General features: G+C 40.8%; 3 protein-coding genes across 7 annotated transcripts in view; all 3 read left to right on the forward strand.

Moving 5' to 3' along the window:
• Positions 1-294: 294 nt before the first annotated feature.
• med14 (mediator complex subunit 14) lies at positions 295-16,888 on the forward strand. 2 transcript variants are annotated; one of them, XM_086124084.1, is made up of 29 exons: positions 295-707; positions 2,210-2,236; positions 2,322-2,427; positions 2,512-2,685; positions 3,213-3,342; positions 3,416-3,544; positions 3,612-3,719; positions 4,229-4,361; positions 4,665-4,815; positions 4,891-5,002; positions 5,236-5,361; positions 5,432-5,510; positions 5,725-5,884; positions 5,980-6,174; positions 7,273-7,407; positions 7,507-7,583; positions 8,211-8,371; positions 8,453-8,599; positions 8,774-9,018; positions 9,417-9,686; positions 10,983-11,226; positions 11,773-11,895; positions 12,075-12,251; positions 13,545-13,783; positions 13,865-14,044; positions 14,442-14,549; positions 15,140-15,265; positions 15,340-15,529; positions 16,207-16,888. In XM_086124084.1, exons 1-29 carry the CDS (start codon positions 532-534, stop codon positions 16,278-16,280), a joined length of 4,302 nt encoding a protein of 1,433 aa, XP_085980210.1. In that variant the 5' UTR covers positions 295-531; the 3' UTR covers positions 16,281-16,888. The 2 variants fall into 2 exon arrangements, with proteins under 2 accessions (XP_085980210.1, XP_085980212.1); XM_086124086.1 differs by lacking the exon at positions 11,773-11,895.
• An 895-nt stretch (positions 16,889-17,783) lies between these two features.
• Positions 17,784-23,729, forward strand: LOC147197952 (uncharacterized). The gene is made up of 8 exons (XM_086123840.1): positions 17,784-18,082; positions 18,198-18,316; positions 19,139-19,199; positions 19,296-19,363; positions 19,797-19,899; positions 21,569-21,687; positions 21,756-21,901; positions 23,399-23,729. Exons 1-8 carry the CDS (start codon positions 18,022-18,024, stop codon positions 23,505-23,507), a joined length of 786 nt encoding a protein of 261 aa, XP_085979966.1. The 5' UTR covers positions 17,784-18,021; the 3' UTR covers positions 23,508-23,729.
• A 348-nt stretch (positions 23,730-24,077) lies between these two features.
• LOC147197953 (cohesin subunit SA-2) overlaps positions 24,078-27,921 on the forward strand; it is a 37,846-nt gene continuing 34,002 nt past the window's right edge. For all 4 annotated transcript variants that reach the window (XM_086123136.1, XM_086123138.1, XM_086123137.1 and 1 more), the window contains exons 1-3: positions 24,078-24,233; positions 26,992-27,099; positions 27,202-27,292. In XM_086123136.1, coding sequence (XP_085979262.1) covers positions 27,047-27,099; positions 27,202-27,292 — 144 coding nt within the window. In that variant the 5' untranslated portion in view covers positions 24,078-24,233; positions 26,992-27,046. The remainder of the gene's footprint in view (positions 24,234-26,991; positions 27,100-27,201; positions 27,293-27,921) is intronic.

The following is a 27,921-nucleotide window of genomic DNA, read 5'->3' on the forward strand; positions in this document are numbered from 1 at the left end:
TACATAGAAAGTGTTGATGTTGGAGGTGGACGAATCAAGTCATATAATGATTTATTACAATTTTTTGTGTTGGCAACATGATGCAAAATTATAAAATAATGAATACGTTTAAAAAACGTTAGTACGTACTGTAAATAGTCCTCAAATTCTGGAATAACGTAATCAACACAAATTTACCATTAGAGTATTTAATTGACCGCAAACTAGAATCGATACACTGTCTTGAATGGCTCCTACTCCCCGAGGCTCTTGTTTCGGTTTTCTCCTTCACCAGCCTACTACTGACGAGCACCATTAGCAAAGATGGCGGCCGAGCAGCATTGACTATATTCTTCGACCACGTTTAAACTTGTAGGTGTTTATTATAGACCCTTCCGCACAAGTAACTCCACTCATCCGGTGGGAGAAATGTAGTTAGTTAGCGGCTTAAGACTTTCCTCCAGGATTTTGGCCATCACAAGCCGACAGTCTTGCGTTTTAGCGCCGGCCGAACCTCGTCGCTAGCTTGCTCGTCGCTGTCGTCATTGTAAAATGGCTCCGGTGCAGATCGGCGCTGACGGGCAGCTGGTGCCGCTCGGAGGCCCGGTCGTCTCGGGCCCTCAGCCACCAGCACCCGGAGCCATGGCCACCCATGGGATACGACTGAGTCTGCTTATCGACTTCCTTCTGCAGAGAACCTACCATGAGATCACCCTGCTGGCGGAGCTGTAAGTCGATGCAGCGACGAAGGCCTGAAAAGCTAAGCTAGGATAACCTGGATGCTAGCCCTCGCCACACACTGCTGATTTAATTGTAATAGGTGTTTCAGATAAATTATGCCAAGGTAATTAACCTAATAAAGGGGCGTAACCTGCAAACATCACTGCCTATTTGTTATCTCAACAAGAGGTGGACACGCACTGGTCACTTCATTAGGTATACCTGTTACTCACAACTCATGCTGTGTAAAGGCTTTCTTTTTTTAGAAGTATGTCAAAAAGCCTTCATTTCCAATTACATTAGCAATGGGATTTCTGCTTTAACCAATCAAATTTCAAATTAGTCTTTATAAGGCCAGTTAGTACTGTAGTTGTGGAAGATCACCAAACCAGCAAAACAGGTTAGCGGGCTTCCTGTGTGTGCCATAATAATGAGCAAGACCACCGGGGTGATGACGTGATTGTTTGAAGCTGAACTCCATTAAAAATACCCATGACATTTATTTATAAAAATATGATATGATATATGTTAACACGAATAGACCCTAAACATTGGCTGTCATCTTGGTGGCTCCGTGGGGGCTGTTTTCTACAAAAATATATTGGCCATTTTTCAATATCAAGAAGGCACAGTACTATCTCGGGCAGCGGTCTCCAACCTTTTGTGCCCCAATGCATACAATATTTTCAAATACCGGCATACAAGTAAATACGATGATATGACCTGCATAAAAACAGCAGTATTTTCTAAACATAATAATAAACACGAATCATGACACAAGGAACGCCCTATCTGGCTGCAACATTCTCTGGTCGCTATGGTAACGCTTAGACGTTCCTTCAAAATAAGATACACTGCAAATATAAAGTGCATGAAAAATACGACAATTACACATTTTTCCCATATTTTTGCTTGAGACTGAACTGCTTCAAATAGAAACTGAGGGCCTAGTGATCTGGCTTGATATTTTTTATTATGGTATTAGTTGAAGTTAACAGTAATGGTGAGTGAACAGGTAAAGAAATTGTAATTGGAGCATTTCTGATTGGATTATTTAAATTTGAAAAGGTAAATACGTCCTGTTAAAAAGGGAAGAAAATATCCTCACTTTGCTTTTATTCAAATTTTGCATTGTCATCGTAACATCTATGTACTCTTTTTTGCAATGTAAACTATTTTTGTGTAAAGGATTTTTGGATAAATCTTATTTAAATGTTTTAAAAATGTATATCCCAGTATTAAAAAATTAGACATTATTTCAAAATGAACTTGATCCATAACATTGGCTTGCTGCCTGTAAAGCGCCACCGCTTACACATATCCGGTGCCAATAGTGGGTGAATGCACATCTGAGGCATTTTGGACAAAGCTCTTGTATTGGATCGCTTTAGATTATGCAAGTGTACCTAATTTTGTGTCTGAAGATCACTGTCACTTCTTCATAAGCTAGTTTCTCTCAAAGACACATTACACTGGATGTAATAGAGTTGTCATATTCTGTTTTTCATAGGCTTCCAAGGAAAACTGACATGGAGAGGTATGTTGAGTGTTTTTATTTTTTTATTCAGGCTATCAGATTCATTGATATTAATATCAGTTTTTAATTAATACTTCAATTAAAGGAAAATCGAGATTGTCCAGTTTGCGAGTCGTACCCGGCAGCTGTTTGTGCGCCTCTTGGCCCTGGTAAAGTGGGCAAGCAATGCAGGGAAGGTGGAGAAATGTGCCGTAAGTTTATATAAAGAATTTCTAAAATGTATCCATTGAATTGTATTATTTTCACACTTTGACTGGTGATACCCACTGTGACAGATGATCTCCAGCTTCTTGGATCAGCAGACCATCTTGTTTGTGGACACCGCGGACCGGCTAGCATCACTCGCTCGAGACGCCCTGGTGCATGCACGCCTGCCCAGCTTCGCTATCCCCTTTGCCATCGATGTCCTCACAACGGGTTCCTACCCACGCTTGCCCACCTGCATACGTGTAAGTCTGCAACTTTGCATTCAACAAGGCTCAAAATAACTTTCTTTGAAGAGCAGTTTTGCGAATCAATAACTTCATTTGAGGAGCAATTTTGTGATTTGTAGGAGTCATTTATTGCAGGTTAATCTCAGGGACATGAAGCAATGCTTTTACGAAACAACAAAAAATATGACAATATAACGGGAGAATTGTTCGGCTGCAACTGTCAAATGTTTTAGTATTCGAATAGCCTACTGAAAATTCTGTCGAATAATCAACTATTTCGATAAAATAACATCCAACGTATAATATAAAATAGAATTATGAGTACAAAAAAAATCATTCACCTAATAATGAATGACCAGTTGGTTTCCTTTTGTTCATATAATCAATATTTTATATTTATTTAAATTCACATGGTGGTAGCAGCAAAATATTTTCTTGTCGAGAAACATTTTCCAAGGGCATTTTCAAACACAAATATACATGTCAGTTTAAATTTAGCATTTCTTGTATGAGAAAATATTCTTTGCTCTTTTTTTGGATAGGATAAAATCATTCCGCCTGATCCCATCACTAAAGTTGAGAAAGTGACCACCCTGAACCAACTGAATCAGATCCTGCGACACCGCCTCGTCACCACAGACTTGCCCCCGCAATTAGCTAACCTGACAGTCGGTAAGCATCCTCAATCATGTCAGGGTTTTTATTTCCTTTGATTATTCATTTACATGCATGTTTGCACATGCAGCTAATGGCCGTGTGAAGTTTCGAGTGGAGGGAGAGTTTGAGGCCACGTTGACAGTGATGGGCGATGACCCGGATATTCCCTGGAGGCTACTGAAGCTGGATATTCTGGTGGAGGACAAGGAAACTGGGGGTAAGGCTTGATGCAGCGTGCTGTATTTTGCTTATGGTTTTTTTCCATCATTTTCTTCTGACAACAGATGGCCGAGCCTTGGTGCACAGCCTACAGGTGAACTATATCCACGAGCTGGTGCAAGCACGTCTGTGTGCGGATGAGAAACCACTACAGGACATGTACAACTGCTTGCGTATCCTTTTGTTGTGCGTGTGTGTATGTGTGTGTGTGTGTGTGTGTCACGTCATACATATCTGCAACTACCTTGCTACATTGCAGTGGAAATGCTAGTCATAAGTCTCTGCTTAATTCTCCTCAAGATTAGGATCAATTTGCACAATCAAACTAGCTTGCTCGTTGGACACATGCACCTTGCGTTGATGGAACAAATGTGTTATAATGGGGAAATATAAAAAAAAAAAAAAAGGAAGTCCTTTTATTTGTTTTTAGAGTACTGCATACCAGTGCTCGTCGATGCTAATTAGTGCATCTTTGCTGTGCCTTTCCTACATCAGCACAACCGGTGCATCTCATCACATCAAAGAGCAGACTGTGTGGCGGACAACGGCTCTTTTTTACCAGTGTTGGGATGAAGGATATGTGCCTGAGTGTGTGTGTTGAATACTGATGGGGGAATGTGTGTGACAAATCACGAGGATTTGGTTCTTTCCCACACGTCTTCTTTAACTGCATTGTCTCCAGACTCCTTCTGTCTCTCGCTGCAGCTGGAGGTTCTCCACTCGCAGACTTTAATGCTTATCAGGGAGCGTTGGGGGGACCTGGTGCAGGAGGAGCGATACATGCCAGCAAAATACCTTACCCTCTCTGTCTGGAAGTAAGCCTTTAAAGTGACTTGACACATATTAAGAGGACCATTTATTCGCCATGAACACCCGCCATACTCAATACGTTTCTTACAAATAGTCTTTGATTTGATTAACTCACCCTTCCATTCATTTTACAAGGGACATGAAAGGGGGAGTCAATCAAAAAAAGTTCTTTAATTATTTTTTATTTCATTAGTTTTCATTAACAATAACAGCCTTAATTTCAACACAGTCTGTCTTGGTGGCACACCAAAAAAAGCGTTAGAGTAAAGTCACCAAAGCTTACATATGCGCTCTTTTGTTGACCGCAGCCAACAGGTGCTTGGAAGGAAAACCGGTACGGCCTCTGTTCATAAAGTCACCATCAAGATTGATGAATCAGATGGATCGAAGCCGCTGCAGATTTTCCATGAGCCCCCTCTACCTGCGTGTGACTCCAAATTGATGGAGAGAGCAATGAAAGTAAGTTGCACGAGTTGTAAGTTGACAGTGTGTGTGTCCGAAATTCATTTCTACTTGCCCCCCACCATCTTTTAGATTGACCATTTGTCCGTGGAGAAGCTTTTGATCGACAGCGTTCACGCCCGTTCCCACCAGAGGTTGCTGGAGCTGAAGGCTATTCTCAAAGGCAACAATCCTAGCGACTCTTGTATGTATTCAACTCCAATTTTTTTATTAAGACAGCCAGGCAGACCTCACATACACCCTCCTTTAAAGTGCAGGTCCCTTTATGGAGCAGCCACGTACAAATTTAAATGGAACAAAAGAGATGCGCGACTGTTGCTCCTTCATTGCAGCAATATTTATTGAATGAATACCATTACTATCATCTGAAAAGCAGAGAAGAGTTACTGAAAGTGTGTTTTTGCCTCTCAACTTCAGCATTCATTGAAACCGCTCTTCCCACTCTCGTCATTCCCATACTGGAGCCGTGCGGTCGCTCAGAGTGCCTACATATCTTTGTTGACTTGCATTCTGGCATGTTGCAGCCCATGCTGTATGGATTAGGTGAGTGGAAGCCATTAGGATCTTTCACATTCATGTGTGGTTCTAAAATGGCTGCGCTTTCTTCCATTAGATCAATCAATGTTGGACGACATTGAGAAGACTATCAACGACGACATGAAGCGCATCCTGTCATGGCTTCAGCAACTCAGGTAAGTCTGCCGTCACAAAGGAGACAGTGAATATCTGCACCTTAAAGAGAGCAGTGGCACTTAATTTGTCAAGTCTGATGTCTGATTCTAGTTTGTCAAAACGGACCGAATAGTTGTCAAGACAACTTACAGTCTGATCAAGAATGTGTAAAGATTGTTCAGGATGTAAAAAAAAGAATGTCTTCACCCCCCCCCCCCCCCCCCTTGTTGACAGATTCTGGCTGGGTGAGCAGCGCTGCAGGCAGTCGGTGAAGCACCTTCCCACTGTGTGTACCGATGTCCTTCACCTCTCCAACACTGCTTCACACCCTGTGGGAAACTTGAGCAAGAACAAGCTCTTCATCAAGCTTACGCGTCTTCCGCAGTACTACATTGTGAGTCTCTCTCCTCCTTGGCACAATAGGAATAAACATTCGACGTCTCACTCCATTTTCTGCATGGTTCATCCTTTCTCTGACTTGTTGCTTAGGTGGTGGAAATGGTTGATTTGCCGAGCAATCCGACAGCCCTCCAGTACAAGTACTCCTTCCTGTTTGTGACTCAGCTGGAAGGTGACGACGGGCCCATGTGCGCGCAGCTCCTGCAGCATTTCAAGCCCAACCTTGCACACATCGTCCAAGACACCACGTCGACACGAGCGCACCGGCCTGTCTCTAAAAGAAAGGTAAGCCTTGGCATTTTGTTTGTTTTTGTGCAACTACAGCAGAACCCATTAGGTAAAACACAATCTGTTCCACAACGCTCGTTTAACTTCCTTTTGTTTGCATCGTACTCTATTTCCCATTATTGAACTTAACAGGCTATATTTTAAGTAACATGGTAATATAATCTCAATGCTTGTCGAAGTTTAAACCAATGTTCGTATGGTCATGAAAAACTTTGAATGGAAATGGAAATTTAATTTCCACGTACTTAAAAAATTATTGACAAATTAAACATTCTCTAAAGTTTCTGAAAGGTAATGGAAATTTGGTGTGGATAATACTTAGCATTGAAATGTATACTTTTGGAAATAAAATGGTATAATGTCCGTTAAAAATTTTTAATTGACACAGAAGTGCAATGTAATGCATAGTTGCGAAGCCTGCTCCTCCGACCACCAACAAAGAACAACAATGTGTGTAACAATGAAACCTTCATCAAAAGCACAGCCATTTTTGTAAATAACAATGGACTCAATGCAAGGCAGTTCATGATGTATTTCTAGGTGTATAAATAAGTCTGTGTTGACAAGGACCTGCATGTACAGCAAATGGCTCATTAAATGCTTTGATCGATTCACGCGCACTTGGCAAACTGGAGCAAATAATGTGATACGTCATTTAAACTATATTTTAAATAGTTTGATACCGGAAATTCTCATGCCTCTGTAGCACAAATGGTGAAATGGTGCGTCCATGTAGCCCATTACAATTCTTAATTTCGTACAAGTGGAAAAAGAAAGAAAAGAGCATTCATGAAAAAATGTAATGTGAGGCTAAGCCTGGTGGCAGAATACTTTTAACCACCGTAAAGCTTAAAAAAAGAGGCTAACCTCGTTTAAAGGAGAATAGGAAATGTTTTAATTTATGTATGTATGCATTGTCTATAAAAAACAAAACAAAAAAAAAACAAGCACACAATTATAGTGTAAATAATTATATTGTAAACTGGTCATACCAGGTCTGGAGTTAGCAAAGCATTGCTAGAAAATAAATTGTTTATTTTGTAGTATAGCTTTATTATAGTCATAATGATAGGCTTCCTGTCATTGTCTCTGTAGATGACTGGAGAGCAGGCAGAGACAGAGCCAAAGAAGCCCAAGCGGTCAGGGGAGATGAGTGCCTTCAACAAGGAGTTGGCGCACCTAGTGGCCATGTGTGACACCAACATGCCTTTTGTTGGCCTCAGAACTGAAGTGAGTCACAGCTCGAATTATTCCTCCGTTCCATTCATGCGCCTTGCTCCGTTAAACTCATTTTTGTTGGCGGCACTCGTCTTGTCTGTTATGTTGCAGCTGTCCAACATGGAGATTCCCAACCAGGGTGTTCAAGTAGAAGGAGACGGCAGCAGTCACGCCATCCGGCTGCTTAAGTAATACGACCACACATAACATGCATACATGCATGCACAGTCATCTGCTGCCTAATTGCGGTTCATTATTTGCACATTCACCTGTTTGTTTTTTGTGATTTCTTTATTCACTGAGAAATTCCCCAATTTATCTTTTGTGCAGTTTTTTAAAATGCTCTTAAGGTTCCACAAGATAGTGCAAAAGCCCTGTTTAAATGTTTCTGGGTGGGGAAAGCGATCGTTGCCAACAGCCTCTCACAATATCTACAACCCCTTCTTTGCTGCAGTCTGCTTTTTCCGTGACAATCGTACCATGGTTTTGTGGTTCAATGTAAAATAATTGAAAACAACACAATATATTGGATGTGGAGCCTCAAAACAGGATGCTGGATTGCAGTTTCAGCACTTCGATCCATGTGTAGTACGTAATCGCTTTCTGTGCAGCGAATAGTCGGCAACTGTAATTCTTTTGGCAATGATTCCCTGACATTGCATCTGGCTGCGATGTTCGCTGTTTGGCAGGCCTAAGCGGTCTAACAAAACCACAGATTGATGAAGTAACAGGTGTGTCTGAATACCTTTGTCCATATATAGGAACAGTACATACTGTTTGGTTATCACGTAAGCATAAATGTGATGTTCTTCTAGGATCCCTCCTTGCAAAGGTGTCGGAGAGGAGACCAGAAGAGCTTTGGAGCGTTCCCTCCTGGACTGCACCTTCCGCTTGCAGGGCAGGAACAACCGGACATGGGTGGCCGAGCTGGTGCTGGCCAACTGCCCCCTTAACAGCACCAACAGCAAGGAGCAATGTACCCATCACAGACTCTTTTTTTTTTCTGCATCGTGTCATTTGCACACTGGACAATGAACTCAAATCTTGTCTTTGGCAGCCTCCACGCGGCACGTTTACCTCACCTATGAGAACCCCCTGTCAGAGCCTGTGGGTGGGCGCAAAGTGGTTGAAATGTTTCTCAATGACTGGAGCGCCATCAGTCAGCTGTACCAATGTGTGCTTCACTTCTCTCGGGCACTGCCAGGTACCAGCGACCTTTTGCCAGCGGATCACCATTTTGAATACAATGAAATCCCTAAGGGCCACCACAATCTGTTGCAGATGTGTGGAGATTAAAACCCTGTATTTGAGCACTGTATAGTTCATAAACCGATGCAATTAAATGGACTTTAACCATCTCCTCATTTTGATCTCCCAGATTTGCCGTCGTACTTGGGCCTGTTTTCTGAAGTTCGGCTGTACAACTTTCGCAAATTGGTTCTGTGCTACGGTACCACAAAAGGCAGCTCCGTCACTATCCAGTGGAATTCCAACAGTCAACGCTTTCACCTGGCCCTTGGCACTGTGGGGCCCAACTCAGGCTGCTCAAACTGCCACAACATCATCCTTCACCAGCTGCAGGAAATGTTCAACAAGAACCCTAATGTCATTCAACTGTTGCAGGTAAACACAACTTCATGCATGCGGCCATGTACTGACTCTAGCTGGCATTTCTTCAAACCTTTCTAGGGCTGTACGTGACATCCATGTCAATTGCTTGACTCCATTAGCGATACCTTGCTGGTTAAAGATAATGTAATGTAGAGACCGTTACAGATTATATTAAATTAGTCACAAGTAATAATAGAGAAACCATAAAGGAGAGTTTAACATTCCTTTACCAGAAGAATTATATACGTATATATTGTGATTGATCGGCTGTAAGAGAAATGATCTTGCACTTTTGTGCGAATATCGACCGATAATTTCCAGCCACTGATCGATCGGAGCATCCCTAGTATAAAGTGATCATTTCGGACAATTTATTTCCTTCCGAGGATGTAAATGTTCTGTTCTTGTAGGTCCTTTACGACACGCAGGCCCCTTTGAATGCCATCAACAAATTACCGACCGTGCCCATGCTGGGGCTGACCCAGCGCACCAACACTGCCTACCAGTGCTTCTCTATCCTGCCCCAGTCGCCTACACACATCCGCCTGGCCTTTCGCAACATGTACTGCATCGACATCTACTGTCGGAGCCGCGGCGTAGTGGCCATCAGGGACGGAGCGTACAGTCTCTTTGACAACACCAAGATTGTGGAGGGCTTTTACCCGGCTCCTGGACTCAAGGTATTTTCTAGTGGAGTTACTCAGATTGATTTGTACATTTATTTATTTTTTAGATGGCAGTGTCTCTTGAAAATGATAGATAAAATAAATTTTGCCTTTGGGCCATAGACGCCAGAAGTTTTGATCCGGCCCCACTTGCAAATCAAAAATTAAACCTTAGAGACTTATAAAATACTACAAAACACTGAAGACACAAATAGACATAATATATGATGATAACAAACATTTTCTGTATTGTTACATCATATTTGAAAAATAAAAATGTGTGGTCTATAATTTAATTTCCCTCACAGATGAATAAAGTGTCTATTATGTCTAAAAACTCGGAATTGATCTATGTAGCTACAAAGGCAACAATGGAAGCGTGTCATAAGCAAAAAATACTGGACAGCAAAAGAAACCAATACTCATGGCTAGAGTTCTGTAAGAAAAGCCAAATTTCCAGAAATAACGCGTGTCTTGAAGTAAGTGGATTCACATCGCAGTTTGCGAGTTAAAATTCGCATTTTGTGGCCAAAGGCTCATGTAAAGACCATTCACGGCACACATGTTTTCTGGGTTCGTTTGTGACTTTCATTTTCAGTGGATAGCAATGGCAGCCCCTGAGACGTAGGTGGATTTTGTTGCTTAATTAATCTTTCACAAACACACTGTTTATCAGAAGACTCTGTTTAGAAAACCGAGGTCTTACAGAAAATGTGATTGTTAAGTTTTATTTTTCTTTTTTTTTTTACATTCCCATCAGTAAAAATGTAGTTCATCTGATCTCCGAACACATGATTATTTGATTGAATTTTCAGTAAGATACTTGAATACTGAAATACTTGATGGTTGCAGCCCTTCATGTTGTATATATATTAAAACTCTTCCTTCAGGTCCTTGAGAATAACGTGCAAAAAAATGCTCCTCAAAATTAGTCAATTGCTCATTAAATGAAGTCATTAATTTCCAAAATTGCTCCTCAGAGAAAAAAAAAAGTTATTTTGAGCCTAGTAAGGCATATGTTTATCATTTCAAAGAAAAAAAACTCACCGCATTGGCAATCTACAAAACTTCACTATTGCGCAGAAATCCTCTTTGACCATCAAAAGGATAGAGATTCTTCATTCCGCATTACCTTAGCCAGAGCCGACAGGTAAATAAATAAAAACAATCTCTCAGGAAAAATATCACAATGAGATTATTTTCCCAAATCATGCAGCCCTCCTATTGGTACAGGTTGCCTCAAACATATACATCTACTGTGACATCTATTAAAGAGCTCAGACACTATGTTCCTAATTATTCTCTTTTCAGACGTTCTTGAGCATGTTTGTAGACAGCAACCAGGATGCCCGCAGGCGTTCAGTCAATGAAGATGACAATCCGCCGTCGCCAGTGGGCGTGGACATGATGGACACACTCATGAGCCAGCTGCAGGCTCAGCCGCAAACTATGAGGGCTGCTGGCGGCGGTGTATACCCGCCACTCACCTCGCCGCCTCCAAACTACCACGCGAATGTCACTCCTTCGCCATCCATGATGCCCACGCAGTCGCCAGGTATATATGGTGAAAAGAATGCCCATGGATACTGTTTGATTCATGCGAGCTTCTTTGGCCCGCCATGTAGCGTCACAACCATGCTGACCGCCTTGAGAAAGCAATGCCCATTCTTCGGGGAAGGAGAAGCCGTTTTTGTTGGCATGTGTTTGTTTATTTTTTGAAGATGCACACACTTCAAGTCCTGCCCCCTCACATGTTGCGCCATCTCAGCCCGTCAACCATGCTGCCCAGCTTTAGCATGTGCACTTGAGGGTGAAAGAGTGTGTGTGTGTGTGTGTGTGTGTGTGTGTGTGTGTGTGTGTGTGTGTGTGTGTGTGTGTGTGTGTGTGTGTGTGTGTGTGTGTGTGTGTGTGTGTGTGTGTGTGTGTGTGTGTGTGTGTGTGTGTGTGTGTGTGTGTGTGTGTGTGTGTGTGTGTGTGTGTGTGTGTGTGTGTGTGTGTGTGTGTGTGTGTGTGTGTGTGTGTGTGCGCGCGCGCGCGTCGGAGAGAGAGAGAGCGACAGAGACTTGCTCAGTCTGATGAGATGTGGTGTATGTATGTGCAGGGAACATCCATTCCTCTGGCTCCCCTAGCGGAGCATTGAGGGCCCCTTCTCCTTTCGGCCCCACCCCGTCTCCATCTTCTCTGGGCATAGCCATGGGTCAGACAAGCTTTGCCAGCCCCCACGGTAAGACGGGCACGGTTCTGGGGGCCTCTAAGTTGCCTGAACACCAACTTCCCTTGCCGAGCTGTTGTTTAGTTGGCGTACGGGAAAATAAAAACATGGCTTCAAAGGAGCAGGCACAGAGTTTTGTATTTATTTGGGGTTATTTTTATGCTTATCAAGACCACTCTCCCTCACACCAGGTGCTTTGGACCCCAGCTCTCCCTACGCTATGGTGTCTCCAAGTCACAGGGGTCAGTGGCCAGGTTCACCCCAGGTCTCAGGTCCTTCTCCTGGGGCAAGGATCCATGGCATGTCCCCTGGGAACCCATCACTGCACTCACCAATTCCTGACCCTCACTCTCCGCGTGCTGGAACTGGTAAATCCCTTTCTCCAAACACCACACATACATGACCTTTGTACAAGAAAATAAACCTTTATGCTATTGTTGTTACAAAACAGTATTTGGGGGATCTTTTATTCTTTGGTATGATGTCATGTGTTTTATCTCACGAACATGATCCAATTTTATATTTTATCAACTTTCTTATTTAATATTTAGGAGGAACTCCAGTTCTCTCTTCCTCTCTGTATGTCAATACCCTGTTCCTCAATTCCCCTATTTAATGAGCTTTTTTTTTTTAAAACAAAGGACAAGAAAAACTTCTCAATCGCTAAAATGTCTATGACACCATCAATTGTTCTAGCACATGCTAGTTGAGCCTACAAATGTGTTTGATATTCATTTGAAGACCTTATAATGGCCTTTTAAAATAGAATGGCCAAAAGTCAAACAATTTAGAGTTCCACCAAAATATATATAATGACTCACAAGTCAAACAAGCAGGGTTTACTTTATCAGAAGGATGATGGGGGGGGGGGGGGGGGGTGACTGTAGAGACGCTTTTCCTGGCTATTCTTTGACCGTGAATCCATTGCTCGAGTTGGATTTCCAACTTGGGCAACCTCACCTTGTTTCCGCATGAACTCGGCTTCGTCTTCTTGACTTGGCGAAGCTCGTTCTCCTGCTTCCGCCACTAGCGAACAATGGATTCGTTCATCTGAACTTCTCTCGCGGCTGCTCAATTGTTCCTCCGTTTAACTGATCGCTCGAAGTTTGAACTGTGCTTTGTCGGCGTGTCTCATCATAGGTGACATTTTCCGGGGTCCAAAGTTGTTTTGCCCAACGCACGTACTGAAATTATATCCACCTACCACTTTAGTGTCCTCTTTCACGCCCACCTTCCTCTTGGACCTCCGCATGTCTTCCATATAAACAGTGTGTCTGCATAACATCAGATTGTCAAGCAGAGCGCTCATCGAAGTCACACTGCAACATTCACAGATTTTGGAACTCGATGCATTAGATTAGGTGCCCCGCATTATTAGGTGCTCCGTCAATTTATAATTTCAAGTGCGCCCTATAGTTGTGAAAATACGGCACCTTAAAATCTACGTTTCCTGCATTGTCTCCTGTTACTATATTTCAAATGGTGAGAATTTCTTTTTTTAAGTATAACGTAAAATGTAAAATCTTGTAAGTGTAATGTAAAATGTCATGAATTGTGTTCAACTGGAGTTTTCACTGTAGTTTCTCCTTTAAATTCATCTAAGTGGTGAAAATCTTGACAAATACAGCTCGTGTCGTGATCCTTTGGATTCGTTCATGTAGGTTCCCAAATCATGCCCACCAGTATGCCTCCGCCTCGCAAGCTACCTCAGCGTCCTTGGGCCGCCTCCATCCCCACCATCCTCACCCACAATGCCCTGCACGTACTTCTGCTGCCCTCGCCTACCCCATGCCTGGTGCCGGGCCTGGCAGGCAGCTACCTCTGCTCACCACTAGAGCGCTTCCTAGGTTCGGTCATCATGAGGCGGCACCTACAGCGAATCATTCAGCAGGAAGCCAATGTGAGTCAATGACGTTTAAGGATTATTTAAAAAACTGTATTTTTGTTCAGTGCCTCCACTCAACGCTTCCATCCTATGCAGCTATCCATCGTGAACTCCAACGAGCCTGGCGTGATCATGTTCAAAACAGATGTGCTCAAGTGTCGCGTGGCTCTTAACCCAAAGAACTACCAGACTCTCCAACTCAAGGTCACTCCGGAGAATGCGGGACCCTGGTCCCAGGAGGAACTTCAGGTGCTGGAGAAGTTCTTTGAGACACGGGTATGTACCGTCCCATGGTTATCAGTGTTCTTGCAATTGAAGAGAGCTAAATTGACAGCTTTCAATTTTAATAGCTAAAAATATGAAAAGTTCACTCCAAGGAATATATACATACAGTATATATATTAAACCCCACACAAAAATATAACTCCTGAGTTTATGAGATCTGACAGATTTGTGTTGTATGTGATTTCTCTCCCCCCACTCCTTGTTCTTAAAACAATGGAATGATGCAACCCAATCATTCAAAAAATGCTGGTGTAGCTCACAACAATCACAATCTGGAAGTTGTATACAAAAACAAGTTTTGCTGTCCTGACTCAAGTGTGTCTGGACAAGCTGTAAGCTGTGACGTGTTGATTTTTAATGATGCCTCATGTCATGTCCTCTTTTCAAGGTTGCTGGCCCCCCCTTCAAGTACAACACGTTGAATGCCTTCACAAAGCTTTTGGGTGCGCCTACGCACATCCTCAGGGACTGTGTCCGCATCATGAAGCTCGAACTGGTTGGTTGTTGTACAATTTTTACATTTTAGACTCTTAAAAGCATCCCCCAGGGGTTAGCCACTGATTTTAAATTTACAAAGAATTTTGAATTTGAAAGAAAATTCCTCAACGGAAATGAGTTACATTTTAAGATTCTGTCAGTAAAGTGTAAAAATAAGACATACTTGCATATTGTTGAAATTTAGATGTAAAAAGAAATTAACCACTCTGAAAATAAAAAAATATCCAAACAAGCCCAGTAAACTAAGATCACAAGTGGTGGTGCCAATTTTGCTGTTCTGAATGTTTGTCCATTTCCTGAATGTAATTTCCTTTTCATAATCTTCTCTTCTCTCACCTTGCTCGCTTAACAACCCCTTGTTGAAACTGCTTACTTTGGAACAAGTGTCACATAAAAGGCAGAGAAATCTAAGTCAAAACATCCCTTGAGTTCATCAGTTGTGTGTGTTAAAGACTACATTTTACTGACTTTATTCGTAAGCAAATGTTTTATTTTGATTCAACACAAAGATGATCAGTCTGTTTTCATGGAGGACCAAAGCAATCAGATATTTACTGTTGAGAATATAATATAATCTTGCTCTTGTAGTTCCCAGACCAAGCTGGCCAGCTGAAGTGGAACGTCCAGTTCTGCCTTACCATACCTCCCAGCGCTCCACCTATTGCCCCCCCTGGGACCATTGCTGTGGTGCTGAAGTCCAAGATGCTCTTCTTTGTAAGTTCACGTCATCACACGTGTTCTGCCAGCATCATTTAAAACCTTATGCTGTGTTTTGGCACCTTCTACAGTTGCAGCTGACGCAGCGCGTGCCCGTGCCCCAGGAGCCCGTGAGCATCATTGTCCCCATTGTGTACGACATGGCGTCGGGCATCACCCAGCAGGCTGACATCCCCCGGCAGCACAGCTCCTCTGGAGCGGCGGCTCTCATGGTTTCCAACATGCTGAAAAGGTTCAATGAGATGCACCCTGCCAGACAGGGTGAGACCACCTCCCAATACTGACAAAGACATGATGTTTTTGTCCAGAACTCTGTTTAATAGCAAATTATTTCATCAAAAACCCACCTCAACAGCTGTTTATGGACAGCTTTAACACCCAAAACATAACAAATTACTGTGTGCACTTTTGAGCCAAACTTTCTTGAACAGCTTATACTACTGAGCTGTGAGTAGCAAGGTAAAAGTGTTTCCGATTAGAATCGTAGAATGCATTGATATTTTATATTAACATAATTCAAACCATCCATCCATTAGCCAAACTGCTTATCCCCCGAGGGTTGTGGTCATGCTGGAGCCTATCCCAGTTGTCCTCAGGCGGCTTACACCCGGAACTGTTTACTTGAATTTCTGATTTAAACATTTAATAAAAATGTGTTGACCAGGGTTATGTTTACATAGTTTATTAAAACAAATGCCCATAGGCATTGATCTTTACCAACTTTTAAATCATTGAATTGCTAAATTCACCCCTGATTTTGAGCTACATGCATCAGACAGACTCAGATTAGCTAATCAGCATTAGTTTTATTTGGTTTATTTTTTATCAGACATACAGTACAGTGTCATAAATAATTGGACAATTCCAGTTGGGATAAATATTGATTGTTTAAAACCTCATGTTTGTACTTTTCTCATGTGTGTTTCCTTCCTGTCCAGGGGAGTGCACCATATTTGCGTCTGTCCACGAGCTGATGGCCAACCTCACCTTGCCGCCTGGCACACGACAGTGAACAACCACAAACAACCAATTTGACCTCTTTGACACCCCGGCAGTGAATTAATTGCTACCTTTACAAAGACAATGGCCGCATTCAACAGCTGTGGTGTCTCGTTGGTTTTGACACCCTTCGCAGTTGTTGCCATGGAGAGCCCAGTTTAAACCACAATGAACCACAAACTGCTGGTTGTTGTTGTTGTTAACAGTTTAAGATGAGCAGATTAGGTATATTTTAGATAACAATATTTTTCCCCGATGGGGCCACTTGTAAACAGAGTATTATCTATTGAAACCAAGTTTGTTTACAAAAAATGTATATGTTGTATATTTCAATTTGAGTCTCATTTGTTGTTTTTGTTATGCCATTCTGATGTAGTAACATGAGAGATTCCTTCGTCTTTTGTGAAAAGCTCTGCTTTTTATTTCAACCTTTCACAACTGTGACACACTTTGTAAACCCACTGTATTTGATCAAGTTGGAAGGGTTTGATACATTCTGTATAACTTTGCTATTAAAAAAAAAAAAAGCAAATCAAGGAGTGTCTTCCAATGCTAGAGCCCAAATTTGAGTACTTTGTACTGTACTGTATACATTCTAGATTAAAATCTGTGACTACAGTCTCCACTTTGCTCCAGCAAACCTCTCTTGTTTAACAATGGCTTTATTTTGTCATGATCTGTTTTTAATGTTGTCCCTTTTGGTGCAGGCCTTTCATTGCAAAGGTCAAATAACTATAATAAATAATAATGTAATAATAATTACAAATATAATTATATATGTATATATAAGTAATTTGAGTATGAGCAACAGCAAAAATCAATAATTGAGTATGAACAACAGCACCGTTACACGTTATATCGTTTTTTGTTTGCAGGGGTGGGAACATGTTCACCACATTTGATTTTTAAAACGGACTGATGATCCTGATCATTGTAAATAGGTCAATATGAGACAGTTAAATGTTTGTGAATGGAGTTATTTTAAACCTGAGCTAGTTCTTAATTACATAATTCATGATTTAATTAGGTATTTTTAAATGAAATAATTGCTAAATATATATATATAAAATTGTCCATATTACTTTATTTTCAAAAAATCAAATGATTAAGATATTAATGAATACAAAATAAAAATGTTAACTAACAGGGGAAAAAACGGCTCCGTTAATAAAATAAACAATACAGGACTATTTTTACTTAAATATAAACGAGCAGTGGGCTGGACGTGGCCAGCGGTCAATACAGGACCATGTTCCACATTCTCCACTTTGCTGCAGCAGCTGTTTAATTTGCTTTGTCAGGTCATTTATTTTGAGAAGCAGATGACATATATTTTAAAAAACTAACAACGACGTAAAATATGCTGTACGCCATCGTGTTCTGAGTACGAAATAGATTTGAAAAAACATTGGATTGCATTTTTCTTAGGATGACGTCATTGTTCACGAGAAGGGGCGTTCATGGCTCTCACTGACAGACTGCGGCTGCACGGCTGGCACTGGCAGGGCGTGGGTTGGGGGGCGGGAGGGGTTGTCGCTTCGATGGATCCATCCGACCAACTGCTAAAATAGCACCCCGAACATCAGCGGTCCAGTCAATATATATACTGTATATATTTTTTTTACGACTGCTTTGACCGTCGCACACTCGGACGCACCATCGCCGCTCCAAACATGCGTAAACTAGGCACTTCGTAGTTCTTTCCACCTGTGCTCTGCGTGGATTTAGTTAGCTTCACTAATGTGATTTTTAAGATGGCAGGATGCTTATCTGAGCCGCTTTGTCAGCCGAGCACCTTCCACGAGGCGTTTAAAGGTGAGTCAGTGCTAGCTTTTAAAAAAAATAATCATCCATTTACTAGAGTGGTCCATGTTGTCTCATGTATAATGGCTATTATAACTAACTGGGTTGCTGGTGTATGTGAATTTAGTGGAGCTACAGGTGAAGAGACCACTGATGCCGCTACACCTGAGTCCAGAACAGGTGGCTGTGGAGATGCTGTGTCTCTGTGGGCAGCTGGACCTCCTCATCAGGGTGCAGATGCAGGAGGTAGAGGCTCCCCCGAGCATCCGTGAACGCAGCATTGTTGACATATATCCAATACTACGCTTATGTTAAATAATAATGTACTGCATGCTCAGCCTGCGCTAAGATAATTACCTGTTTTGATTGACACCGTCAAAGAGATATACAGTACTACAACAGTGTATTTACAACATGTGGCAGTTGGAAGTGGGTAGTGTACGACTGTGCTGTATCTGAGAGCTGTGCACAATAGTTTTGTTGTTTAGCAAAATAAAATAATCCAAACCAGCCTCCACGGTTAAATGTTGTCCATTATAAAAGGTGAATGTTTATAACTACAAGCGATGTGTTAACTGGACAGGGATTTATATGTAATATTTTAATATTCTTCAATCATTCACTCATAACAAGAGGTAAACCACATAATTCAGAACGTTTTTCATGCAAGGATTACCTTACAGATAAAATTGTTGAGCATTCTAATTTTCATACTAGTGTGAAAACTTTCTCAATGTTAATATAAAAAACGTATTCCAACTTTAATCCTTTCAGGGACAGAGGTTACCACAGTGGACATCTTATCATGTTCTCAGGTTAAAGGATGCACGAAAGGGTTAAATTATTGTGTGAACGTTGATGCCTATTTTTCACTTGTATGACTTTTTGCTTTGTATTTTTATTGAAATACCTAGTTGGGAATGTCTATCAAAAATTAATGGTTTATTATGTAATACTGCTCTTGTGTAGTTCTTCTGCCGGCGGACTTAATAAAGGGTCCAAGTCATGTGTTGCATTCACATTTCGCAAACGCACTCACATCTAGGCTGTTTTTCATTCCTTTGACAGTTCCAGGAACAATTAAGACAAGGCTGTAGCCCAGAGGAGTCAGACACCTTCCAGGCTCAAGGTCAGTAGCGACAACATAGTATACAGTGTAGAGGAATATCGTATTATATAATAGAATATTGTATTGCATTTCAATAAATCTGTTGTCTTCCTCCAGGATCGGAGATTCTCGACCAGATGCTGCAGTGCCTTGAACATCTACCAAAGCCGATGCCACAACTGGAGGTAGCTGTGTCAAATCTCATACATGGCTGCAGACCAGGGGTGGGAAGACTTTTTCAATTTTCAAACCAACAGAAAGGACCAGGTCATTTGTAGATGAGTTAAAAATAAACAAAAATGTCAATAACTGCAGATAAAATAGTTAATTTTAACCATAAAGAATAGAAATACAGTAATATAGAATGAGAAAATAATAAAAATGGCAAACAATACATTTTTATGAACTGATTTCAGTGAGAAGTTAAATTAATGCAAAAACTATTTCATGACTCTTGATAATGTAAATGCTTAGTGGACTGGATTAAACAATGGAGCTGGCCATATGTGGCCTCTATGACTTTGCCCATCCCTGCTGTAGATGCTTCAAGTGTTAAAAAAATTTAATTAAGTAAGCAAGTAAATAAATAAATAAAATGTATCCGTGTTGTCACCATAGGACTACCTGGATATGGTGGGTTTGTCTGAAATGTTTCCACGTGTGGAGGTTTTCCTCATCCAAGGCTGTCCGGTGGACATGCTGGAGAGGCCACCAATGGATGGTAAGGCTTGGCCACTGATGCCACAATCCTGCTTTATAACATACGTAACAAAGGCATAAGTATGAAATGCATGAAGGATTCCTATAATGTACACATTATTTTACATACACAGTTGAACTTCTTCAATTTGTTCGGATTTTGACACCATTTGTAGTATAACAGACAATATTAACCACTACTAACCAATGCAAAAAAAAAAATAAAAAATATGAACTAACACAAAGAGAATGTTCCCCTATCATAGCCATAACACAGTTCAGGCATTTAGTTACATTTGGGAGAACCAAACCAAAGCCAGATCAACTACCTTAGTCCCTTCCATTCCGGTGGACGGTGATCTTTATACGGAGCAACGACAGGGGAAAAAAATAACAGGAGGTCTTTCAGAGGCACAGAAAATGTGGCTTTTGATCAATTTCAGCCAAAATCCAACAAATAGCTTCACACGCAAGCAGAGTCAGGACTGGAGTGTCGCAAAAAATCAGCCCTGTCATTTTGGGCCCGCCGGCATGGCGAAGCCTCTCAACCCTGGCTACCATGTAGCTCCGCAATCAAAGTTTATTACTTCAGTTTGCTGTCTATATTGCAAATGGATTAGTGAGCTGATGCCTCTAAATCGGCAGTCTCCTGTGGTAAAATGGAGGAAAATAATAATTAAATGTCACTGCATTGGCCCCAAAAGATGCTGGCCCACCAGACATCTGCACTCACACGAAATGGCCAATTTTTTTTTTTTTATTACATGTCATGTCTGTGAAACAAATACAAAAGTACAGTCAAGCCCCACATATTTGTGGTTCAGCAATCATAAATTCACCTTTTGCCTAATTTCTTTGGAATCCATCCGCTGTACTTTCAGAAAATTCACATATTTGCTCTTTTCGTACCCAGTCCAAGTAAATAAAAGTATTACTTTGCTGCCATTTTGTGGCATCTTGTTGCCACGGAACAATGTTGAGGCAAGATGAGTCATTTAATTTAATTAAAAGTAGTGCTTTGCCACCAAGTTGAAGCATCTTCTTGCCAAAAAACTATGATGAAATGAGTTGAGGATTTTTATTATGACAAAAGTACTGGTTTCAGAGCATTGTATTTTACTTGCCTTTTGAAAGCGCTTTTTGTTTCTCTTTATTTTATCTTGGTTTGTTGACCAGCGTCATTATTTGTACTTTGTCAGCTTCGTGACATTTTCTCTAAATAAATATTTCACTAAAAGTAGTGCTTTGCCACCATCTTGTAACTTCTATGGGCAATTATAATTAATGTTTAGTGAATCGCAAATACAGTCTGTGGGGGAACACTGTACATTATAGTCATATGTCATATTTGAAGCGCTTAACATGCAATTCTCAAAACAAATCAAAGCTTCAAACGGCATGAACAGATCCACACAGCCATTTTCATGGACAATGCTCTAAAAATGATATCAAACTTTGATGCAATGCTCCGCCCACATTCGAAAGCAAAGGCAAATAAACTTCACAATTCTGTAGTGCCTGTTTGTCAAGTGTACCTGAGGGCCTTCGCACAAAACCTAGAAATTATCGCACAAATGTTCATACATATTTGTTTGAATCTCATGTCGTGTGTTTTCATACATTTAGTATGCATGCCTTCAAGGTATCACCACAATGGACCAAGTCACTGCAAGCTGATGCTTCCTTTGCAGACTATTTCTCCCACATCGCCAAACTGAATCAGCTGCTTGTGCTGAGTCAGCAGCTCGAGGAGGACATCAGGCACCTGGGAAGTCACAAATACATCGCCCACCAGCTCTCCGTTATATACGTAAGATCATTTGCTTCCCTTTAGTTTGAAGTGGCTTGCTATTAAAAGTGACTTTTTTTTTTCCATAGCAAGTAGTCAGCTCTTTCCAAAGCGTTGACATCTTCTCTGAGACAAAGAAAGACATTGAAGCCAACTTCAAGCAGATGAAAGAGTCTCTGGTGGTGGAGGAAGGCTCAAGGCACGAACCTCAGCTGGCTGCTCATTATATCCACTGGTGAGTTCAAGTGTATCATGTAACACAGAGGAGGAAATGTTTCAGGGTCATACTATATATTGCATATGACAATATAGGATGCAACAATGTAAATGCTGTATAGTTATCATATTGTATACTTCATGATTCTGTTTTACTGTTCTTATAATCAGAGTCATAGCCTGTGCATACCTGTAAAAACATTCATGTCAACATCAACCTGTATTTATGTATCACCTCATGCTTCACACACATCATAAAACTGTACAATGAATAGTAAAGTGAACTCGTGGATTTAACCATCCATCCAGCCCTTATCTGAAGCGCTTACTTCTTATAGTGGCTGCCTTTCCAGCAGCTCCTATATTTTGTTGTTCTACTTCTTCCTTTCATAACTTTGCTGCTGTGAATTGGGAATTTCTCCATTGCGAGACTAATAAAGGTTTTCTTATCCTCTTTTAATAAATATTTTAAATTTTTTTGCATAGAGGACTTTTTTCTTTTTGGGGTGGGGGTGGGGGGAACAACATTTTTTTTGTTTTTGTGGCAAACGCGTATTGGCTGTATAACCTTGCTGATTCAAGATTTTTTGGGGGAAAAAATCCTCACTTATTTTTATAACGGGTATCAATTATATATTTTCGTTACTCGGGGACGCCCCGGTACATATTTAATTACTGCTTATCAATGGTGGGACATGCATTTTTTGGGAGGGGCTTTTAGGGGGACTTATCCGACTCTGTACTGTGCTGCCCAAGTCTGGTCCCCGAGAGCCCCTATCCAGCCTATTTTAGATGTTTCCATGCTCTAACACACCTGATTCAAATGATCAGGACCTATATCAGACTTCTTCAGAACTTGCTGATGAGTTGATCATTTGAATGAGGTGTGTTAGATGAGGGACACATCCAAAACAGGCTGGATTTGGCTCTTGAGGACTGGATTTGGGCTTCAATGTCCTAATACCATATCACAATCATAGAAACCACTACTATACAAAAAAGTGCATGTTAAAAGTACACAACTGTGCTACGTACATCATTTGGATCCATTTAGAATGAATATTGATCTAATAACGCAACAAAAATATTAAGAAACGTAAGTACATGCATCATAATCACCAGAGATGCTTATTAAATGTATTTGTGTCTGCTTAAGATGTTTTGCTAGTCGCAGTTATCTGTAGTTTTGGTCTGACAAACCTATCAAGGGCCTGTGTGCTGGCCCTGTAAGGACACATTTTACATCAGATTAGTTTAAGAAACGGTCAAATTGCTAATTCACAAGTTCTTAACTGTTGTCACCCTGGGATTCACATTTTCTTATTGTTGCTAAGAGCGGGTATACACAAGGACAATCGGGCTGTTTTTGTCCTGATTTTGACTGCTTACCGTGGATGTTTATGCAATTTTAATTTGATGCAATCTGCATTGTGCCTTTTACTTGTGGTTTTAATAATGATGAATCTAATCTCTGTAATAAAATCTGATTACCCATACTCTTTTTTTTCCTCTGTAGGATATTAGATATTACTCACAAACTGACGTCAGTAGTGCTCTCGCTGCCGGACGAGCTCACTGATGACCTTGACCAGGCCATGACCTTCATGTCCCAGTTTGTGTCTTGATGTTGTGTGACCACGACCCCCAGTGGGCTACATTCTTAGTTAAACAAAACAGAGACTCAAACGGTGCTATGCCATTAGACTCAACAGTAGGATTGTAAAAAACATTTAAATATCCTACATGTACATTTTTGCATTGGTTTGTCTGAATCTTGCACCAATAGTAACACCTGTTATGAATGCGTTTTGTACCTGTAACAATAAATTTAAATGCAATTGGCGGTTTATCATGCGTGTTCTTGTGTTTTCATATGTTCAGCGGAAGCTTCAAAGTCAAAAGATAGCAGATTCTCATTAAGTCGGCCGGGCCAAGATGGGGCAGAATTCAGAGAGAAGCAAGATAAAATCCATCTACCCAACTACCTACACACACTATTATTACATAATTGTATCAAGGGAAAAAAACCCTCAGAGAAATTCAAACGGTCGTCAGGAATGGAAAGGCTGCCACTCTTTCCAATGTCACCTGAATGCAGCGCAGCCCAACAACCGGTTAAGTGGGACGAACTCCAAGAGATTGACGTTTAGTGAAAATCCAATCACACAATTCCAGTTCAGAATTTCAGCCAATCAAGACCGTTTTGGATTTTCCGTAAACTTGACTGTGAGAGCCACGGTGAAAACAATGGAGAAAACATGCAATAATTCACTGAATAAATTGATTCTTACATATTTGTATTTTAAAATAGGACAATGATGTTCACGGAAGAATTGCCTACGACAATGACGGTAAGGATGCTGGTTGTTGCATTGTTTAGTTTGGTCTGAAAAGGCTGACTTTGTTGTTATGACTACACGATACAGTAAACAAGGGTGGATTATACTTTACATTTGGGTTTTCGGGAATTTTGTGTTTGATCCAACTATAGTATAGCTGGTAATTGCTCCCTGCGCTTTCAAAACATCGTTCGTTATCTTGTAATTCTGCTCCCCAGGGAAAGTGCTCCTTCCTTGAAGAACGTACTTAAAAAAATGTTTACCGATCAACGGAGCTTTTAATCTTATTGTATGAGACACCTCCCATATCTATAGATTAATACATTGTGTGCTGAACACCAAGTTATTCCATTGTATGTTTCGATTGCGTTCCACCGTAGGTGCATTGAGGACACAACACGGTCTCATAGCAATGTCAACATAGGATGCAAATACAGTATCGCAACGCCGCCACTCTGGTGCCTGGAGAATATTGATTAATGTCATTAATGTCATTTATTTAATTATATGAAGACAAGTTACTTGGTAGTAGGGCTGCACAATATTGGAAAATATGCAAAATGGAGACACTCTAAATTGTCCCCGAGGATGAGTGGTTGTTTGTCTGTCTACCCTGCGATTGGCTGGCAACCAGTTCAGGGTGTACCCCGCCTTCTGCCCGAAGACAGCTGGGGTAGGTGCCACCATGCCCGCCACCCTCTCGTGGATAAGCTGATTAGAAAATGGATGAATGAACGGCTATGCGATATTCGTGTTGAATATTGTGAAATCAATATTATTTACATATTTAGTGATGTACAGCGCCATGAAAAACTATCCTTCCTGATTTCTGTGTTCTTTGTATATTTATCGCGCACATGTTTCAGTTCATCAAACCAATTTTAATATCACACAGAGACTACCCAAGGTAATACAAAATATGGTTTCTAAATGCCAATTTAATTAAGGCACAACAAAAAGAATCCCGAGCTACCTGTCCCCATGTAAAAAAGTAATTGCCCCCCTTTGTTAAATCACAAAGTAACTATGACTAAAGACAGTTCCCATGTGAAAACTACTGCTGTCCAAAAAGAACACATAAGGCTTGTCTCACATTTGCCAAAACACATCTTGATTATCCTCAAGACTTTTGCTAAAACATTATGTGGACTGATGAACTATGTGGACTGAAAATTGCACGTTTTGAAAGACGTGCGGCCCATTACATCTGGTGGAGAACTGGCACAGCATTTGATTAAAAAGAACATTATACCAACAGTGTGAAGCATGGCGGTGCCACTGTGATGCTCTGGGGCTGTTTTGCTACCTCAGGACTGAATTCTGCTGTTTATCAGCAAATCCTGAAGGAGAAGGAAAAACACACCAGCAAGTCCAGAAATCAGAAAGGGGGCAAATACTTTTTACTTTTACTTATTTACTGATCTCTCCCAAACCAATGAATAGAATTTAAAATGCAAACTAATATCAGTTTTTAGAGTGAAAACTGGGCCACAGTTCCTTTAAAGTCAGATAAAAGCATACAATTCCATATAAAACGTCTTTGTGATACGTATATTGCACGTGCCATTATTGTGATGATGATTTTTTTTTTCAATATATTGTGCCGCCCTAGTTGGTTCCATGCTATTTTAATCAAAAATAAATAAATAAAAGTTTATTGTGGGATATGGTGGATGAGCACATACATCTCACGAAATTGGGAGTTTGATTTCATTGCTTTCTGGGTTCTCCTGCTTCCTCCCACATTCCAAAAAAAATGCACGTCAGGTCCAATAAAGACTCTAAAAAATGGCTTTAGGTGTGAGTGTGAATGGTCTGCTCTATATCAGTGATTCTTAATCATAGGCTAGGTGAATCAGTCTCAGGGAATCAGCGGAAGTCAAGTGTATGTGTTCCCATTCCCCATTCCAGTCATCACACTGATATGATTCGTGTCAACACTTTACAACAACACTCTCAACCTTTTAGCATCACCAAATCATGAAAAGCCTTCGGGATGCAGTCATAATACACAGCGTATTTTTGCAAGTAACCCTTTTTGGCACTTGATTTAGGTTAGCAAGGAGGGCTGCAGCCGGCCTGTCGTTTCTGTGGTTTTGTACACAAAAAATCCCGACATCTTGTCATCAGTATTTAAAAAAGGGTTTCAGGGTTTGTTCGTGGAAGAAGTAAACCAACATTACTGAGGTACAGTGCAAATCTGAGAAAAACATCATCAACAAGCCATATTATACTCCATACATTACTCCGCCCCTACAAGGTATCACACATTTTTTAATGCAAAATTTAGAGAGTATCACAATATTGTGAGCAACTTTTTGCTTTGTCACTGCTGACCCAAATCTGAAATTTAGAAAAAAAAATTCTGGGTGTTTAACTGCCTAGCATATGTTGTACGACAGCATATTTAATTGGTTTTAGCATTTTGCATTCATATGAAATGAAATGAGCGCCCCTCTTTTTCAGTTCTTTTTTTTTTTTTGTATGTGGCATTATGTGTATGTGGAAATAGTTTAGATATCCCTTTTGAGTGAACGAGTGTCTAGCAGTGTTCATACAATAACATAAATTCAGTTAGGGCAGAATTACATGGGAATAGAGGGAGAAACAAATTAGTAGCATGCTTGTTGTTGTTGTTGTTGTTGTTAAATGTGAACGTGAACAAATAGAGATGGAGCAGTTTGCATCATTGCAGTCTTGAGGTAATGCAGGCTTATGGCAACATGATTATCTTGCCTAATTATTATCAACATGATTTTCTGACTTTTAGACTAAAGAGTCGCTCCCAGTAAAACAAGTCACCTGAGTGTTGTGTAAAGGAGGAGATGATACCAGACCCCGCATCTGCAGCTGCATCCGGTGGACCCTCTGAGCTGAAGTATTTTTTTTTTTGACATTACAAGAAAAAATAGATAGTATGTTTCCTTCTGGGTCATTTATTTTAAATCGATGTACAATAATGTTTCATTTTTCTTGGCAGTAAAAGCTCAAACCAGGACAAGGCAAACTCCTCAGTAGCTGTCAACAATTCTGAGGATGAGTCCGGCAACGAGAACAGACACAAGAGAGGGGTAAGTTATTCATGGTGCATGACAGGAAATTGGGAAATTTGAGAAAAAGAATTATGAATAAAACATAATGCTATAGTTTCCCATGATTAATCCTTTTTTTTTTTTTTTGGCTGCAAAAAAAAAAAAAAATTGGGAAGGCCAGCAGTGCAGCATATCTGTAGGCTTTTTTACTGGGAGCATTGTCACCCCCTAACCTGAAATTTTAAGGGGCACATACTGGAAATTGACTTGCAAAGTCGATATTCTCCCCATTCATTTTAACCATATTATTGATAAAAGAGCTGAAGTGTCCACACTTCAGCTCCTTGTTTGTCAAGTTTGTCAACAACAAAAAAAATTATAAATCGCAGGGCACACAGAGACAAACAACCATCCGCGCTCACACTCACACCTCTAGACAATTTATAGTGTTCAATCAGCCTGCCATGCATGTTTTTGGAATGTGGGAGGAAACCCGAGTACCCGGAGAAAACCCACGCAGGGCCGGAGATAACATGCAAACTTCCCACAGGAAGGCCAGAGCCGGGCCGCACATGCAAGAACTACATTTTGCAAAATATGATTTTAAAAATGCTTTGAATGACTTGAACTAGACTCAAGTGTCAAGTTATTTCCAACTTGTGTCATTT

This window comes from Hippocampus guttulatus, chromosome 11, assembly GCF_054856545.1.
Source record: "Hippocampus guttulatus isolate MCC_2025c chromosome 11, RoL_Hgut_1.0, whole genome shotgun sequence".
Lineage (NCBI taxonomy): Eukaryota > Metazoa > Chordata > Actinopteri > Syngnathiformes > Syngnathidae > Hippocampus > Hippocampus guttulatus.

Coding starts and splice junctions, on each gene's coding strand:
- med14 (XM_086124084.1), top strand. CDS start 532: ATGGCTCCGGTGCAGATCGGCGCTGACGGGCAGCTGGTGCCGCTCGGA. Junction 5,511..5,724: donor TCATGGCTTCAGCAACTCAG/GTAAGTCTGCCG, acceptor CCTTGTTGACAG/ATTCTGGCTGGGTGAGCAGC. Junction 7,584..8,210: donor CACGCCATCCGGCTGCTTAA/GTAATACGACCA, acceptor ATGTTCTTCTAG/GATCCCTCCTTGCAAAGGTG.
- LOC147197952 (XM_086123840.1), top strand. CDS start 18,022: ATGGCAGGATGCTTATCTGAGCCGCTTTGTCAGCCGAGCACCTTCCAC. Junction 18,317..19,138: donor TCAGGGTGCAGATGCAGGAG/GTAGAGGCTCCC, acceptor TTCCTTTGACAG/TTCCAGGAACAATTAAGACA. Junction 19,900..21,568: donor GGAGAGGCCACCAATGGATG/GTAAGGCTTGGC, acceptor CTTCCTTTGCAG/ACTATTTCTCCCACATCGCC.